Source organism: Myotis yumanensis, unplaced genomic scaffold (genome assembly GCF_028538775.1).
Source record: "Myotis yumanensis isolate MYYU_CA2020_CCGP unplaced genomic scaffold, mMyoYum1.0.hap1 SCAF_11, whole genome shotgun sequence".
Taxonomy (NCBI): Eukaryota; Metazoa; Chordata; class Mammalia; order Chiroptera; family Vespertilionidae; genus Myotis; species Myotis yumanensis.
This window is the reverse complement of record NW_027223762.1, coordinates 44430709-44448569: the sequence shown is the minus strand read 5'-3', so window position 1 is coordinate 44448569 and position 17861 is coordinate 44430709. Positions and strand designations below refer to the sequence as shown.

The 17861-nt window shown below is 51.6% G+C and overlaps 1 protein-coding gene across 3 annotated transcripts in view; it reads left to right on the top strand.

The window, feature by feature from the left end:
• SLC4A5 (solute carrier family 4 member 5) overlaps positions 1-17861 on the top strand; it is a 73979-nt gene that overhangs the window by 5297 nt on the left and 50821 nt on the right. Inside the window, exons 3-4 of one of the 3 annotated variants that reach the window (XM_070429507.1) lie at positions 3775-3957; positions 15999-16128. In XM_070429507.1, the coding sequence (XP_070285608.1) occupies positions 3775-3957; positions 15999-16128 (313 nt within the window). Of the gene's footprint in view, positions 1-3774; positions 3958-12819; positions 13109-15963; positions 16129-17861 lie in introns of those variants that run through there. The other 2 variants (XM_070429504.1, XM_070429506.1) reach the window with 2 other exon arrangements.

The following is a 17861-nucleotide window of genomic DNA, read 5'->3' as shown; positions in this document are numbered from 1 at the left end:
AAATCAACTCAAAATAGATAAGACTTGAATATAAGACCTGAAACCATAAACTCACAGAAGAAAATATTGGGGGTACCCTCCTTGACATTGATCTTGGCAACAATTTATTTATTTATTTTTGGATTTGACACCCAAAGCAAAGACAACAAAAACAGAAGTAAACAAGTGGGATTATATCAAACTAAAAAGCTTCTGTACAGCAAAGGAAACCATCAACAAAATGAAAAGGCAACTACAGAATGAGAGAAAATATTTGCAAATCACCTTTTATAATGGACTAGAGGCCCGGTGCACAAAAATTTGTGCACTGGGGGGGGGGGGGGGGTCCCCTAGCCCGGCCTGTGCCCTCTTACAGTCTGGGACCCCTCGGGAGGTAACGACCTGCTGGCTTAGGCCTGCTCCCGGGTGGCAGAGGGCACGCCCAAACCCTAAGTGCAGCCCCTGGTCAGGCTCAGAGCAGGGCCGATTGGGGAGTTGGGGCACCACCCCGTCATGCACAGAGCAGGGCGGATCGGGAGGTTGCAATGCCACCCTCAGTCACTTTCAGGGTAGACTGATTGGGGGGTTGGGGCACCACCCCCTGTTACACTCAAGGCAGGGTCGATGGGGAGGTTGCGGCGCCACCCCCTGTCACGCACAGAGCAGGGCCGATCAGGGGTTTGGGGCGCTGCTCCCTGTCACTCACAGAGCAGGGCCGATCAGGGGGTTGGGGTGCTGCCCCCTGTCACTCACAGAGCAGGGCCAATCAGGTGTTTGGGGCGCTGCCCCCTGTCACACACAGATTAGGGAAGATCAGGGGGTTGGGGCACTGCACCCTGTCACACTCAGGGCAGAGCCAATGGGGAGGTTATGGCTCTACCCTGTCACACACAGAGCAAGGCCCGTGGAGGGGGGTTGGGGCGCCACCCTCTATTACCCACAGAGCAGGGCCGATCAGGGGGTTGGGGTGCCACCACTGTCACACTCAGGGAAGGGCCAATGGAGAGGTTATGGCTCTACCCTGTCACACACAGAGCAGGGCCCGTGGGGGCAGGGGTTGGGGCACCGCACCCTGTCACACAGAGCAGGGCCGATCAGGGGGTTGGTGCGCTGCACCCTGTCAAACACAGAGCCGCAGGGCAATCAGGGGATTGGGGAGCTCCCCCCTATCAGGCACAGAGCAGGGCTGATCAGGGGGTTTGGGCGCTGCCCCCTGTCACGCTGATTCCGGTGCCGGGAGCCTCGCTGCTCCACTGATCCCGGTGCTGGGAGGCATATTACCCTTTTACTATATAGAATAGAGGCCTGGTGCATGGGTGGGGGCTGGCTGGTTTGCCCTGAAGGGTGTCCTGGATCAGGGTGGGGATCCCCACTGGGGTGCCTGGCCAGGCTGGGTGAGGGGCTGAGGGCTGTTTTCTGGCTGGCAGTTGACTAAAAGCTTCCAACCGCTCCTTGTTTTCTTTTTTTTTTAATTCTGGGCCAGCTTTAGCTCTGAGGCCTCGCTGCTGAAAAAATCAATACAATGTTGCCGTCCGGGGCTGACTGAAAGCCAGTTTTGTTTAGCTTCTTATTTGCAACATAGTAATAGTTGCTTAGAGTTGCAGTTGAGAGTCCGGCAAGTGAGGCAGGGAACGTTGGAGTCTGCAGTCCCTGGAGGAAGCAAGTCTCCCTGCTCGCTTCAGTGCATGGCTGCTGGCCGCCATCTTGGCTGACAGTTAATTTGCATAAGGATACGCTGATTAGCCAATGGGAAGGGTAGCGGTCGTACGCCAATTACCATGTTTCTCTTTTATTAGTGTAGATTAGAATTCAAATACTAATATACAAATAACTCATACAACTTAATAGCAACCCCCGGCCCAAACGATTCAATTAAAAAATGGGCAGAGGAACTAAATAGATACTTTTCCAAAGAAGATATCCAATGGCTAACAGGTACTTAAAAAGGTGCTAAACATCACTAATCATCAGGGAAATGCAAATCAAAATCACAATGCAATATCACCTCACACCTGTTAGAATGAGTATTATAAAAAAGACAACGTTGACGGAGATGTGGAGAAAAGGTAACCCTTGTACACTGTTGGTTGAAATGTAAGTTGGTACAGCCACTATGGAAACCAGTATGGAAGTTTCTCAAAAAATTAAAAATTCAACTATCATATGATTCAGCAATCCCACAACTGGGTATATACTGTAGTATCTGAAGGAAACAAAATCACTATCTCGAAGAGATGTCTGCACCCCGTGTTCATTGCAACATTATTCATAAGAGCCAAGGTATGGAAACAACAACATCTAGCGTTGTTTATATGTATGAATATCATCCGGTCATTAGAAAGTAAGAAAATCCTGATATTTAGAACAGCGTGGATGGGTCTTGAAGGCACTATGCTAGGTGAAATAAGTCATACAGAAAACGACAAATACCACATGAGCTCATTTATATGTGGAATCTAAAAAACCCAACTCATAGGAAAAGAGAACAGATTACTGGTTGCCAAAGGCAGGTGGTGGGGAACGGACAAAATGGGTAAGGACTGTCAAAGGCACACATTTCCAGTTATAAGGTAAGTTCTAGTGATGTAGTGTACAGCATGGTGGCGATAGTCGATCTGTAGTGTATACCTGAGTTGCTAAGAGAGTAGATCTTAGAAGTTCTCATCATAAGAAAAAAAATGTAACTATGTCATGATGGATATTAACTAAACTTACTGTAGTAGTCACTTCACAGTGTATATATACACTGAGTGGCCAGATTATTATGACCACCCCATCAGTACTTCATTGACACTTCCAAAAATACTGAATATTGAAAACTTCCTAAGCAAATACTCTCAAGGTTTTATTATGATTATTATTTGCATAACTAATTCACTTCCTTGTACTGATGGGGTGGTCATAATAATCTGGCCGCTCAGTGTATATCACAGCATTAGTTTGCACACCTGAAATGAATGCAATGTTATATGTCCATTATACCTCAATTTAAAAAAATAGAGGGAACTTTGTGGAGGTGGGGGCAGGGCGGGTCGGCACATGGAAGTCTACGTACTATCTGCTCAACTGTTCCGTACGTCTAAAACTGTACTGAACAATCTATTAATTATTTTTAAAAATTGTTGACTGCAAGACAACACCGATGAGAAGCTGGTAGCAGCAGTCCTTCCTGAGGGCGGGGAGAATTCCACTGTCTCTGTGGCCCCAGCCTGGGGGGCGGTCGGAGGCAGGGGCAGGGGGAGGGGGCAGTGATGGTTTGCATAGCAGCCAGGCTTCCTAGTAGAATTTTGAATTTAAGGTTCCTGGTAACTATAGTTCTTGAAAATTCTAGTTTACACAACCAGCTTTGAGAAACCCTTAATAACTGCTCTTCTGGTAAGTGGTTCACGTAGCCCTTGGTTGTTAGTAAAAATGGCCCTCGATAAGGTACACGCGGAATTTCTATACCAGCCAAGGAGGGGCTTGGCGTTTGGGACTAAGCCTGGGACCCCCTGAGGGCCTCTGTCCTGCGTCACAGGCCGTATGTGGTCATTGCTGCCTGGATGAGCAGGCAGCTGGGGGCTCTGTTCATGCTGCCAGAGTTCTGGCTGCAGCGCCAAGGGCAGCTTTTCCAGCAACACCAAGTTGTTCGGAGTGGGGTTCTGTCAAGCCCATGCCTCGGACAGCGGCCCTGGCCAGGAATCCCATGTCTCGGGTTTTGCTCTTGGCCTTAGCTCTTTGGGACTGGAGGCTGTTAAGGAGAAATGCCAGCTTTTAGTAACTCTTGGCTTCCCCCCTCTTGTGTTGTGCCCACAGACTGCCATTCCATCCACATTGGGCTTTCCGTCCCCAGTTACCTTCAAAGGAAGAGAGACCAGAAGGGACAGCCGGCAGGCCAGCAGAAGGTCCGCTGGGGCCTGTGGCCGGACAGGGACCCTACCGGTGTGGGGAGCAGGGCAAGCAGCGGGGACAGCAGTGCGGATCGTGCCAGCAGGACCCGTGAGTTCTTGAGGGGTGCGTTCTGGGGAGCCGTCTGCTGTGGGTGCAGGCGGGTCATGGCCGGGCAGGAGGGAGCCTCCTGAGACGTGGCCCGGTGTCCCAGTTCCTCTCTGCTCCGCTGCTGCCATTGCGGGCGGGCTCGCTGCTTGGGCCGCCTTTAGTCAAGCTGAGCACCTCTCTCTGGGGGGGAGTTCAGTCCTCTGCTCTGATCCATTCCATGCTGATTTCATGGCTTAATGCTCCAAATTATTTCCTTCATTTCTAAATTCTTAGGGGCCACCTGGCCGTTGCCCTAAGGACCAATACGAACACGCCCGTTGGGTGTGAGGCAGTGTGCTCAGCAGATGGAATTGCTTCGTCATTACCTGCCCGTCGGTCCTCCCGAGCGTGAGGAACTGGGCAGAGCTGTCCAGGACCTGCAGGGGGGCTGCGGAGTCCTGGACGCTTTCTCCAGGCCCACAGAGCCCCCAGGGCTTCCTCTGCGGCTGCAGAAATCAGTTCTGGGCTGATTACAAATCATTCTTTTGTTCTTTCCCGTGGAAAGAAAGATATCAGTCTTAAGAGGAGTAAACGACTGGAGTTCTTAGAGCACGGCTGTGACATTTTATTCTTTTGTGACTTTACTATTTCTAGGGACATACATGTACTCGCATCATATCCCAAATCTGCCTACTAACTGACATTTAATTGGTTTTTGTTACATATTTTTACTGTCTCAAGCAATGCAAAATTAGTGACTTTACCATCTAAACCAGGGGTGGGCAAACTTTTTGACTCGAGGGCCACAATGGGTTCTTAAACTGGACCGGAGGGCCGGAACAAAAGCATGGATGGAGTGTTTGTGTGAACTAATATAAATTCAAAGTAAACATCATTACATAAAAGGGTACGGTCTTTTTTTTTTTTTTTAGTTTTATTCATTTTAAACGGGCCGGATCCAGCCCGAGGGCGGTAGTTTGCCCACAGCTGATCTAAACCTTCAGAGGCATGCCAGAGTCAATCACAGGGTTTTAGTGTCCCCGTGGGAGAAGACCTGACATACATGCTCCCAAAGGCCTTCAGAGCCCCCCAACCTTGCCGCTGCCCCGAACCACTGTCCAGGCACCCAGTCTGTAGGGCCTGTGGCCTTCCCAGAGTAAGCGTGTCTACAGGGGAGGTGGGTTAATGGGGAGTTCGTTGGACATGCCCAGGGTAAGAGAGAAGTGCTGATTAAAATACACCTGTGTGTGCGTGCAGCACTTACCTCTTACCCTGGGCATGTCCAATGAACTTATCTCTTACCCTCAGCTTGACACACTTATCTCTTTTTTTAAAAAAATATATTTTATTGATTTTTTAAAAAAATGTATTTTATTGATTTTTTACAGAGAGGAAGGGAGAGAGATAGATAGTTAGAAACATCGATGGGAGAGAAACATCGACCAGCTGCCTCCTGCACATCTCCCACGGGGGATGTGCCTGCAACCCAGGTACATGCCCTTGACCGGAATCGAACCCGGGACCCTTCAGTCCACAGGCTGACGCTCTTTCCACTGAGCCAAACCGGTTTTGGCATATTTTATTGATTTTTAACAGAGAGGAAGGGAGAGAGATAGAGAGTTAGAAACATCGATCAGCTGCCTCCTGCACATCTCCCACTGGGGATGTTCCCGAAACTCAGGTACATGCCCCCGACCGGAATCGAACCTGGGACCTTTCAGTCGCAGGCCGACACTCTATCCACTGAGCCAAACCGGTTTCAGCAACACACTTATCTCTTACCCTCAGCTTGACACACACACACACACACACACGCATGCATATGCATGTGCACACACGCATGCTCGGGGGTAGGAACATCAGAGACGCAGTGGAGATCAAACCTGGTGGGAACTGGGTGCTCCCCACGTTGGAACTGGATGCCTCAGGCTCGCTTTCTGGGGCATTTCCCTGTCACCCCACTGCCACCACCACATTCAGGGGTAAAGTCACCCTGTGCAAGTTGAGTCTGCTGGGTCCCTCCTAAGCCCAGGGAGAGGCCCATGCTTTAGAGTTGGTGCTCTCTGCTCACAGGGTTTGGAGGAGAGGTAATAAGTGGCATTTTTTTATTGATTTTAGAAAAAGAGGAAGGGGGAGGGAGGAAGAGAGATAGAAACATCAATGATGGAGAGAAACATTGATCAACTGCCTCCTGCACACCCCCTACTGGGGATCGAGCCTGCAACTCAGGCATGTGCCCTGACCAGGAATCAATGGGTGACCTTTCTATGCATGGGATGATTCTCAATCTACTGAGCCACACCGGCCAGGGTGTAAGTAGTATTTCTTGATGTGACATGGTGCATCACATGGCGTCATGAATGGTGGATTATTTTGGTGGTTTCTGGTTCAATTAAAGGGACACTGCTTTTACCTGGAGACCAAAGGAGAGAGAGTGGGGAGAATCCTTTGATACATTTGTACATTTGGCTTATTCCTTTCACAGCCTGCTGTTCCCATACCACATGCATGTGTTACTGGCTTGTCCCTGGAATGGGTATGGAACTGGGGGAGGGAGAATGGGAGAGCCTAGGAGGACAGGACATTTCAGGCTGTATCTTTCAAGTTGGAGTAAAGTAGGGACCCCTTTTAAAAAGAAAATAATGTCTGTGGATCCATGAAAATGTATTTGCACATTTGTAGAGACCCGGGGGGGGCATTGGGTCCCAGTTTGAGAAATAGTATCTTCATTAAGGTTTTAGCCCATAGAACTGTGTTCCGGTTTTGAATAACAATAGAAAAGTTTTCCTCTTGCAGCCGATAAAAGAAATCTTTTAAAGATTATCATCAAAAAGGAAACACAAACTTTAAAACTTTCCATAGAACCCACCTACCCCTAAGAATACATTCCAGACGCAGTTCTAGATGCGCTTGACTTAAGGGAGCCACAGAGCTGCTAACAAAGTCAGCAGCCACAGCGTTGTCTAGAGCCTGGGGGCCAAGCTTGTTCCTGCCGTTCTCCACTGGGTGAGAAGGTGGTAGAATGACCCCTCAGTCATTCACTCCTTCCAAGCCAATGGGGCACTGCATGTGTGATGCAGATACGGACCCGCTCCACAACCTCACACGGTCAGGGACAGTGACCTGCAAAAGGAGGTCACAGTTCAATTCCCAGGCAGGGCACATGCCCGGGTTGCAGGCTCGATCCCCAGTAGGGGGCTTATGGGAGGCAGCCGATTGATGATTCTCTCATCATTGATGTTTCTCGCTCTCCCTCTCCCTTCTTCTCTGAAATTTAAATGTATGTATGTATGTATGTATGTATGTGTATATATATATATAGGTTTTGCCAGAACCCTTTTACCTGCACCATCTAGATAACTGTCTGAGTCTCCCACTTCTCTTTGCTGTAGAGCACCTGACCACATGTGTTTTTCCTCATGGAGTGTCCTGTATATTCTGCGAATCCATCCAGACAGCCCAGGCAGGAGTCCAGCTGGCCTGGCCACGTAGGCCCAGTGGGAACTCCCACTACACCGGACGGGGTCCCTGCAGAATATGGGGGCCTGGGCTGGGCCGGGGGGTTAGATGTGGCAGGGCCTGAGCGTAAGGCAGGCTGTGCAGATGCAGAACTGACAGGAGACACCTTTAGTTCCCGCCTCACGGAGGAACGGCCGGGATCCTGCAGGGCAGTGTATGTGAAGGAGTTTTGTACCACGAAATGGCAGTTCATTATAATTTTGTTAACTAATTGTATAGCATTCATAACAGGGAGCTACTACTCTCCCATCTTCAAATAGAGAAATCAGGGCTCAAAGGGATGAGTGTGATGCAGCTGTAATCAGTGAAGCTGGGATTTGAAAACAGGTCTGTTGACTCCAAAGCCTGTGGGTGCCCCTCCCACCCCACCGCTGTCCTTTGTAAGACCTCGTTGCTCAATCACCATATTCCACACAGGCTGGGAATGGCACCTTTCCAAGCAGCCGATTGCCTTGTGGTGAAAGGAATGGGTAGGTAGTGAATATGCCTCAGCAGTGGGCTTGTTTATTCTTTCTCTCTCCATACTGCCCCTTCCCCCAATCTACACTAATAAAAGAGAAAAATGGTAATTGGCGTACGACCGCTACCCTTCCGATTGGCTAATCAGCCTATCCTTATGCAAATTAACTGTCAGCCAAGATGGCTGCCGGCAGCCAGGCAGCTGGAAGCGAACATGAGACTTGCTTGCTCCAGTGACTGCAGACTCCAACGTTCCCCGCCTGACTTGCCGGACTCTCAGCCGACAGTTTGAAACATTCTAACAAATATAGCCGGCTGGGATCTCAGAGCTGAAGTTATACATTGTTTCGATTATAGAACGCCAAACAAACCAGCAGCGGAAGCCTCAGAGCTAGAGCCAGAGCTAAAGCTGGCCCAGAAGAAAAAAAAAAAAAAGAAAAAAAGGAGTGGTTGGGAGCTTCAGTCAAAACCCCTAGCCTGAAAGCAGTCCTCAGCCCCTCACCCAGACTGGCCAGGCACCCCAGTGGGGACCCCCACCCTGAAGGGTGTGTGACCAGCTGCAAACAGCCATCATCCCCTCATCCAGGCTGGCCAGGCACCCCAGTGGGGACCCCCACCCTGATCCAGGACACCCTTCAGGGCAAACCAGCCAGCCCCCACCTGTGCACCAGGCCTCTATCCTATATAGTAAAAGGGTAATATGCCTCCCAGCACAGGTATCAGCGGAGCCACGAGGCCTCCTGGCACCAGATCAGCATGACAGGGGGCAGCGCCCAAACCCCCTGATCGCCCTGCGGCTCTGTGTGTGACAGGGTGTGGCGTCCCAACCCCCTGATCGGCCCTGCTCTGTGTGTGACAGGGGGTGGTGCCCCAACCCCCCCCCCCCCACGGGCCCTGCTCTGTGTGTGACGGGGTAGAGCCATAACCTCCCCATCGGCCCTGCCCTGAGTGTGACAGTGGTGGCACCCCAACCCCCTGATTGGCCCTGCTCTGTGGGTGACAGGGGGTGGTGCCCTAACTCCCCTATCGGCCCTACTCTGTGCGTGACAGGGGGGAGCTCCCCAACCCCCTGATGGGCCCTGCTCTGTGCGTGACAGGGGGGAGCTCCCCAACCCCCTGATGGGCCTTGCTCTGTGAGTGACAGGGGGCAGTGCCCCAACCCCCTGATGGGCCCTGCTCTGTGAGTGACAGGGGGCAGTGCCCCAACCCCCTGATGGGCCCTGCTCTGTGAGTGACAGGGGGCAGCACCCCAACCCCCTGATTGGCCCTGCTCTGTGCATCACAGGGGGTGGCGCCGCAACCTCCCCATTGAACCTGCCTTGAGTGTGACAGGGGGCGGTGCCCCAACCCCCCAATCAGCCCTACCCTGAGCGTGACTGAGGGTGGCATCGCAACCTCCCAATCTGCCCTGCTCTGTGCATGACAGGGGGCGGCGCCCCAACTCCCCAATCAGCCCTGCTCTGAGCCCGACCAGGGGCTGCACCTAGGGATTGGGCTTGCCCTCTGCCACTCAGGAGCAGGCCTAAGCCAGCAGGTCATTATCTCCCGAGGGATCCCAGACTGTGAGAGGGCACAGGCCGGGCTGAGGGACCCCCTCTTCCCCTCCGAGTGCACAAATTTTTGTGCACTGGGCCTCTAGTCCTATATAATAAAAGAGAAACATGCAAATTAGCCATCCCTCTGCTATGCTCAAGCCATGCCCACAAGCCACACCCACAAGCCAATCAGGAGTGAGTATGCAAATTAACCCAACTAAGATGGTGGCAGCCACGGAGCTGGAGTGAGCAGGAGGCTTGGGTTGCCCCCAGTGATGGAGGAAGCCAAGCTTCCCTCCTGCCCTGGTCGGCCCTGGGCTCTGCTCAAGGCTACAAAGTTTCAATTATAGAAGATAAATAAATCCCAGAAAAAAAAGAAAAAAAGGAGAGGCTGGGGGCTTGGGTCGCTGGGGAACATGGCCAGCCTAAAAACAGCCCTCAGCCCCTCACCCAGGCTGGCTACACCCCCATGAGGTGAGGGTCCCCGCTGGGGGGCTTGGCCAGCCTGCTAGCAGCCTTCAGCCCCTCACCCAACCTGGCCAGGCACCCCAGAGGGACCCCCACCCTAATCTGGGACATCCTTCAGGGCAAACCAGCCGGCCCCCACCCGTGCACCAGGCCTCTATCCTACATAATAAAAGGGTAATATGCAAATTGACCCTAACAGCAGAACAACTGGGAATGACTGGTCACTATGACACACACTGACCACCAGGGGGCAGACGCTCAATGCAGGAGCTGCCCTCTGGTGGTCAGTGTGCTCCCACAGGGGGAGCTCTGCTCAGCCACAAGCCAGGCTGGCGGCTGCCAGCACAGCGGTGATGGCAGGAGCCTCTCCCGCCTCCTCAGCAGCACTAAGGATGTCCGACTGCAGCTTAGGCCTGCTCCCCGCTGGCAAGTGGACATCCCCTGAGGGTTCCCAGGCTGCCAGAGGGATGTCTGACTGCCGGGTTAGGCCCGATCCCCCAGGGAGTGGGCCTAAGCCAGCAGGTGGACATCCCCCGAGGGGTCCCAGACTGCGAGAGGGCACAGGCCGGGCTGAGGGACCCCCCCGAGTGCACAAATTTTTGTGCATTGGGCCTCTAGTGTGAGTATAATTTTAGGAAGTCAGTACTCTGCAACCAATCGATTTAAACTCAAGCAGAGCATAAATGGGGAATAGAACTATCCAGCTGTGGTGAGAACCAGTAAGAGCGATGCTTCCTGCCCTGGAGAGAATGCTTTTTCTGGCCCTGAGGACCTCTAGAAAGTCTATGAGGAGCACGTGGACAGAAGCAGCTTTCGCAATGTGGTTGCATGTCCACTTCTCTAGGCTGGTAATAAGAACTGGAGCCAAGATCCAAGAGAAACACAACCAGCCAAGCCCAACCTGGCTGTGCAGTCTCTGGGTCTTGGTATCTTCACCTGTAGACGGAAAGATGTTTGTGGGATGACCAACTGCCTCAGTTTGCTTGGGATCCAGGGGTTTCCCAAGACAAGGGATGTGGGACCTGCAATGCTAACGCCAGGTCAGTCCCAAGCAAACCGGGACTGTTGGGCACGCTAAGGTGTGTGAGTCTCTAAATGCTATATAACGCTGTACATTACAGCCAGCTGGTCCAGCAGCCCAGCACCTGGTGTACTACACCTTCCCTGGGTGGGAGGGAGGGGCAGAAAGAGGAGAGGGGTGCAGGGTGCAGGGTAGGGGAGCAGCGTGGGAGTAGCATGGCCATCTAGAAGTTAAGAGGGACTGAGCCCTTGGAGTGTTAGAAAGGCCAGACTGGTGACGGTCATAAGGGAAGAAGGTGTCACTTGTTAGCAACAACAAAAATCGTGAAATCATTTCTTGAGTGACTGGTGTGTGCCAAGCACTGTGCCAACCACACCACATATAGTATCTCATTGTCCAGCACAATCCAGTGAGGGAAGTGTGAAATTTCCCGCTTTTTAGATGGGGAAACGAAGGCTCAGAGAGCTTACTGCCTTGCCCAGATCCTACTGCTCATAATTAGCAGTCAGGAGTGGAAGCCAGATCTGGGCTGAAGAAGTACCACACGAGTAAAGAGAATCCTCTGGCATCCTTGGTGGTCTCTGGTCTTTCTCGGAGGGTCCAGGTCACCCTCAGTGCCTGAGGTACGGTGTGCAGTGGCTGCCCTGTGGTGCACAGGAGGTGCTGGGCCGACAGCACCCACAGTGCAGTGTGAGCTGTGGGGCCCGGGAGCTTGGAGGCACCCAGCCCCTCATTGTCCTGCCTGCGTTGAAGCCTGCCAAGGCAGGAGCTCCTTGATGGTGGGGTTGGCTTAGATTCTGCAGCTAAACACATGCCCCTGACCCTCTGCTGATGTTTTCTCAGCTTTAAAGTGACCATATTTGACCCTCGGGCCTCAGGTCTGAAAATGTGGTAAGTGAGGCAGCCAGCAGGGCGATGAGGGGGAGGCGGTCAGCAGGCTGGGCTCTCCTCCAGGCTCCCCTCACAGGGCCTGTTGGACCTTCTGTGCTATAAAGTGGGTCTTGGTTTTTTCACCCGTGAAATGAAGGCTTTGGGCTGGGCGACTGCTAAGCTCCCTTCCAGCTCTAAGCCTTCATGAATTCAGGGTTCAGAGCGCCTTGGAGCAGCAGTCGCGCAGTGACCTCTAATCAACCTTGGCACATTCTAAGAGCCCAGTAAGCACTTGTTGAACTGAACCCAGGAGATTAGGAGTTTCTGGGCAGAGCAGTAATTCCCCGGTGGGGTTTGCCGCACACCCTGAAGTGACCAGTTCCCACCGTCCGGGGACTCTCAGAAAATACCCACTGAGTGATGACATTTGGGACTTGTCTTAGAAGTAGCTGAAGAGGAAGAGAAGCATTTAAAGTTAGGAGGAGAGACACTAGGACCAGGCGTGGTTGCTGTGAAATGTGAGACCCCCCCACCCCCACCCCCCAGCAACCCTCTCCCCAACAACCCCACCTCCACATCAGGGCTGTGTGGCTTAGAGCCCTGCCTGCCAGGCCACTCCAGCCAGCTCACCTGCCGGCCAAGGCTCTTAAGGAGGCCCCGGGGAGTCTCAAGGCAAATCCTACCTCTGCCTTATAAAGGGGTCTGAGGAGAGGTGCCCGGCTTTCCTGGAGCTCCCGGCCTCTGTGGGGAGGGCTCATGGGGGAGGAGGAGGGGCAGCTCTGTGGGTCCCCTCAGAGCCCCTGGCTGCCTTCTTGAGGTTCTGTTGCAGCCACAGAGCCCTTCTCTTCCAGGGCACCTAAGAGTCTCCCTCCCTCTTCTCTCTCTCTCTCTCTCTCTCTCTCTCTCTCACACACACACACACACACTCTCTCTCTCTCACGAACACTTCTCTCATACTCACAGTATCTTTATTTCCCTTTCAATATAGTTTTTCTCTCTTACACACACAATCTCTCTCACACTTACTACATCTCTCTTCTCTCTCACAACTAGTCCTCTCTCTCCAGCCTCCCAGTCACTCATACTTTTCCTTCTCTCTCTCCCCCAACCTCCCTCGCCTGCCTCTCCTCACCCCATGCCTCCCCTGGTGCTTAACTGGAAACAAAAGTGAGTTTGTTGTGCCGGCCAGGAAGCGGACCTGTGGAGGCAGTGGTCGGGGGTGGCAACAGCAGAAACAGGCTGGGGCCAGAGGCACTGCGGACAGCGGGGAACCCCAGCACTCAGCTATTCCAGGGAGCAGGTAATGCCCAGACAGGGGGCCTTCAGGGACCCTCTCTCTGCCCTTTCTCGTCTCTCCCCATGACGATCCCATGTATTTGCCTTCTTATCTGGCCTGGGAGGGAGAAAGGAGCTCCAGACTCAGGGAATGGTAGGCACTAAGGTCCCAGGAGTGATATGTCCTCCTTTTCAGAGAACTGTGTGTGATCTGGTGTGTCTGGGTCAAGTTCACGTGGGGTCAAGGATGACTGGGGTCTAGGGTATCTGGATACAAGTGTGGCTGGAGTCTGGAGTCTGGTGGCGGCTGAGGTTGAGGGCTTCTGGTTGAGGGACATGACAGAACCTACAAAGACAAGTTAGGTCCAGCTCACAAGGAATGTTTTGAGCCATGTCATAGACCCTACGCTTTGGTAATCGAGAGCCACTGAAGGTTTTTCACCTAGAAAGTAACATGACCAAATCCGTGTTCTAGAAAAGTAGTTCTTGAACTCTGATCACATGGAGAATTTGGGTGCTAGCAGTCAGTCTTCTCCCAATTAAAAAAAAAAGTAAGATTATTTGTTCAATTGTTGGTTTTTCTTCTATAAAGTTTCCTTAAACCTCTGATGTCTGCTAGCAAGTGTCAGCTATTAAAAAGCCAATGGGGAAAAAAAGTAAGTTTAAAGTAATAGAAAAATTAAGAAATGAAATTTATTTAAATATATGAGATCTACTGAACAAATAGTCTTTTCTACTAGTGAAATTATTTCTATCTCATATGCACAATTCTTCACGGTGCTGCCCTGATTCTCCGGAGTCTGCCACGTGAACATGTTTGAAATGTTAGAAAAGCAAACTCTGCTGCTACGTAGGAGATGGGAGTGGATGGGGCACCCAGAAGCTGTGGGGCAGTTAGGTGGCTGTTGCAGTGACTGGAACAGGAAATAATGGGAACCTAAACCAAGACTGTGGCAATGGGTGGGGAAAGAGGGAGAGAGATGAAAAGTATTTAGGAAGCAAATGAACGAACTCAGGGTCTGATTGGACCTGGATCGTGAAAGAGAAGGAGGCTTCTGGAGTGAGTCCAACATTTCTCGGCTGGATGGCTGGGTAGCTAGAAGTGTATTAATCAAACGGAGGAGGGCAGGATTGGGGTGTTGCAAGAAGGGATGCAGAGCTGTTTTGAATATGCTGAGGTTGACTTGACAATTCCCAGGTGGAGCAGTCCGGTTGGCAGTGGGAGATGCGTGATACAGGCAGGGCCTGTGGACATGGTGACCTGGAGAGAATCAGTGAAGAGGGACCCAGGAAGGATAAGGCAAAGGAGTCCTCAAAGAGATAGAAAAAAATATCAAGAAAGTGAAGCGTTGTGAGAGCCAAGAGTAGCATTTCAGTTCAGAGGGAGTGGTCAGCACCACGGATGTCCCAGAGAAATAAGCCAGACCATAGCTTTATAGTACTGCTGGTTTGGTTGCTTTTGTTAACTCACTGGTTCAAGGATAACAAGAGATAGAAACATCAGTGATGAGAGAATCATTGATTGGCTGCCTCCTGCACGCCCCACATCGGGGATCAAGCTTGCGACCTGGGCATGAGCCCGCCTCTTTGAAACACTGGAGCACTCTTTCCTCAGATACACACAGTCGCTCCTCCTTTCACATCACAATTCAAATACCACCCCCCCCACCCCGCCCCCCAAAGAGGCCACTCTTGACCATGCTCTCTGATGTAGCTCCCGGTCACTTTATTTTGTTTTTTCAGAACACTTATCGCTGCCTGAAATGATTGCTTATGGATTTGTTTATTGTCTTCCTCTGCCACTATTTAAGAGCAAGGACATAGGAGCCTTCTTCACAGCTTTGTTTTCCAACACCTAGAACAGTGATGGCGAACCTTTTGAGCTCGGCGTGTCAGCATTTTGAAAAACCCTAACTTAATTCTGGTGCCGCATTACATATAGAAATTTTTTGATATTTGCAACCATAGTAAAACAAAGATTTATATTTTTGATATTTATTTTATATATTTAAATGCCATTTAACAAAGAAAAATCAACCAAAAAAAATGAGTTCGCATGTCACCTCTGACACGCGTGTCATAGGTTCGCCATCACGGACCTAGAACAATGCCTGGTGCATAATACACATTCATTAAATATTGAGAGAAAGGAAGGGAAGGAAGGAAGAAAGGAAGGAAGGAAGGAAGAGAGGGAGGGAGGGAGGGAGGGAGGGAGGGAGGGAGGGAGGAAGGAAAGAAGGAAGGAAGGAAGGAAGGAAGGAAGGAAGGAAGGAAGGAAGGAAGGAAGGAAGGAAAAGAAAACAGGAGAAGCATGTCTGGGGAAGGGGACATGTTCAGTGCCGGAATGCCAACTTCTGAGGTTCTGGAGACTCGTCTGAGAGATGACACCAGTGGGCAGCTGGAAAGCAGACCAGGAGCTCAGGAACAGGCTGTTGTCTTGCCCACGTAGGAAGCTGGCCCACGTGGCCCACTGGCGCGAGCACGTCCTTTTGCGTGGCGGACCGCTCCTTCCAGGCCAGCGATGGGAGGTGATTGGTTTGGGGCCGGTGGGAAAGGGATCCCTCTGGGGTTGTTGCACTGAAGTTAGGTCATAGTTTTCCTCACTTCACTTTTCTCTGCTGTCCTCTGTCCTTGCTGCTGCCCTGGCGCTGGCCATTTTCCATCCTTCGTTATCAGCTACAAGACCCTGGATTTTGAACGCAGGCTAAATCCTTTCGTCTCTGTTCTTCCAAAGAATATCTCACCCACATCCAACGCACGGAGGCTTGAATCCAGCTTTGCCCAGAAGCCGGACCTGGTTTTACTTACTTAGGAACTATTTTCCCTTGTGCTTGGCTCCTGCCCCATTTCAATTGGCCTTGCAACCTCTGTCCCCCACAGGGCACTTAGCGGGCCCTGCTGTCCTCTGTCTGCAGGGTCTCCAGCTGCTGAGCAGCTCCAGGACATCCTGGGGGAGGAAGATGAGGCTCCCAACCCCACCCTCTTCACAGAGATGGACACTCTACAGCATGATGGAGACCAGATGGAGTGGAAGGAGTCAGCCAGGTGAGGAGGAGCCCGGGTGGGTGGTGGTGGGAGGGGGCTGCCCACTGCAGTCTGCCTCGGCCCAGACTGAGCTGGCTCTTCCGGTGGGAGGATCATTGACCAGTGGCACCTGGCAACTTGAGTTCTGCAGGGCACTTTCTGGCCCATAAAGACCTTCCCATCTGCCTTCCTTGTTATCTGGAACTGGGTTGGACACTAAGGAGCAAACAAAGACTTAGGACTTTGTCTTTATCCTCAAAGAAATTAAAATCCAAACGGGAAGAAAGACTCGACACCCATGAGATCATGAGTGATGAATACAAGGGCATATATTATTGCATGTCAAATGGTTCAAACTAAATGCTACAGAAGGGGAAGCACCAAGCTGGCTGGGGTGGACAGGAAGGGAGAGAATGTGTGCCAGGAAGAATCCAGATGGTGTGCTCCAGGGGGCTGCTGGAGCTTGGGGCAGGACAAGCAGAGTGAAGCTTGTGTGGGGAGCAGAGTGCTGTCTATGGGGCAGTAGAAGGAAGAGAAGAGCCAGAAGGCTGGAGGGGGAACCATATGGTGAAGTCATGGGAGCCAAGGGGAGATCGGGGCGAGGAGTAGTGCTGGCCAAACCCTGGGACACAGTGACCTCTGAACTGGACTGGTCAGCAGTGCCAAATGCTGCCAGGAACCCAAGGGGAAGGAAGGGTATGGTAGGAGGCAGCAGGAGGGGCTGGTGAGAGGAGGAGGGGGCCTGGGAAGGAAGATGAAACTCTGGAAGACAGACCACACCTGTTTCTTGACCTTCTTTCTCTCTATATATACATATTAACTGATTTCAGAGAGGAAGGGAGAGGGAGATAGAAACATCAGTGATGAGAATCATTGATCGGCTCCTCCCACACACTCCCTACTGGGGATCTAGCCCACAACCTGGGGGCATGTGCCCTTGACTGGAATCGAACCTGGGACCCTTCAGTCCACAGGCTGACGCTCTATCCACTGAGCCAAACCTGCCAGTCTTGACCTTTTTTCGATTAGCATCCCCCACCCCAAGGAAAGGTTAATGTAAGCTAACTTCGTTAAATTAGAATTGACTTTATTTCTAATGAGAGAAATTAAATACTACTAAGAAATCAGATTTTGTCAGGTAGGGTTGAGCTTTGGAGTGCCACAAACCATTGTAATACCTAAAACGTTTTTGCTCCTCTGAGAACCAATGTTCCCCCTGTCGGGCTGACATCTCCCGGTTGAGAATGCATGGACCACCTGTGCCCAGGACTGGCTCTGCCTGGTGGCCGCCATGATGCCCAGAGCCTAGCAGCTGCTCCCAACCATGGCCTGGGCCCACCAGTCTCATTCCCCTGGGTAGTTGCTCTGCAGAGCAAAGAGGAATGACTTTTAACATCCCCCAGCTCCAATCTCTCCTGGAAGAAAGGCCTTTGGGAGGACTAGCAAGTCCTGCAGGCCCAGGGAAGGAAGGAATTTCTAGCCTCATGGCTGGGCCCAATCTCTATCTGGAAGCCACTAGGCCTCTTCTAATCAGCCCATTCAGTGAGCCCTTAGCATGTGCTAAACAGTTCACAGGCTCATCTCATTCAAGCTGCACAATGACACTAAAGAAGGTGGGAGCCATTATTATCCCCATTTTACAGAGGAAGATGCTGAGGCTCAGAGGGACAAATAGCTTGGTCAGAGTGTGCAGGTAGTGAGTCTGGATTCGAGCCCAGGCCTGTCTGACTCCCCAACTTGAAGACTTAATGCAC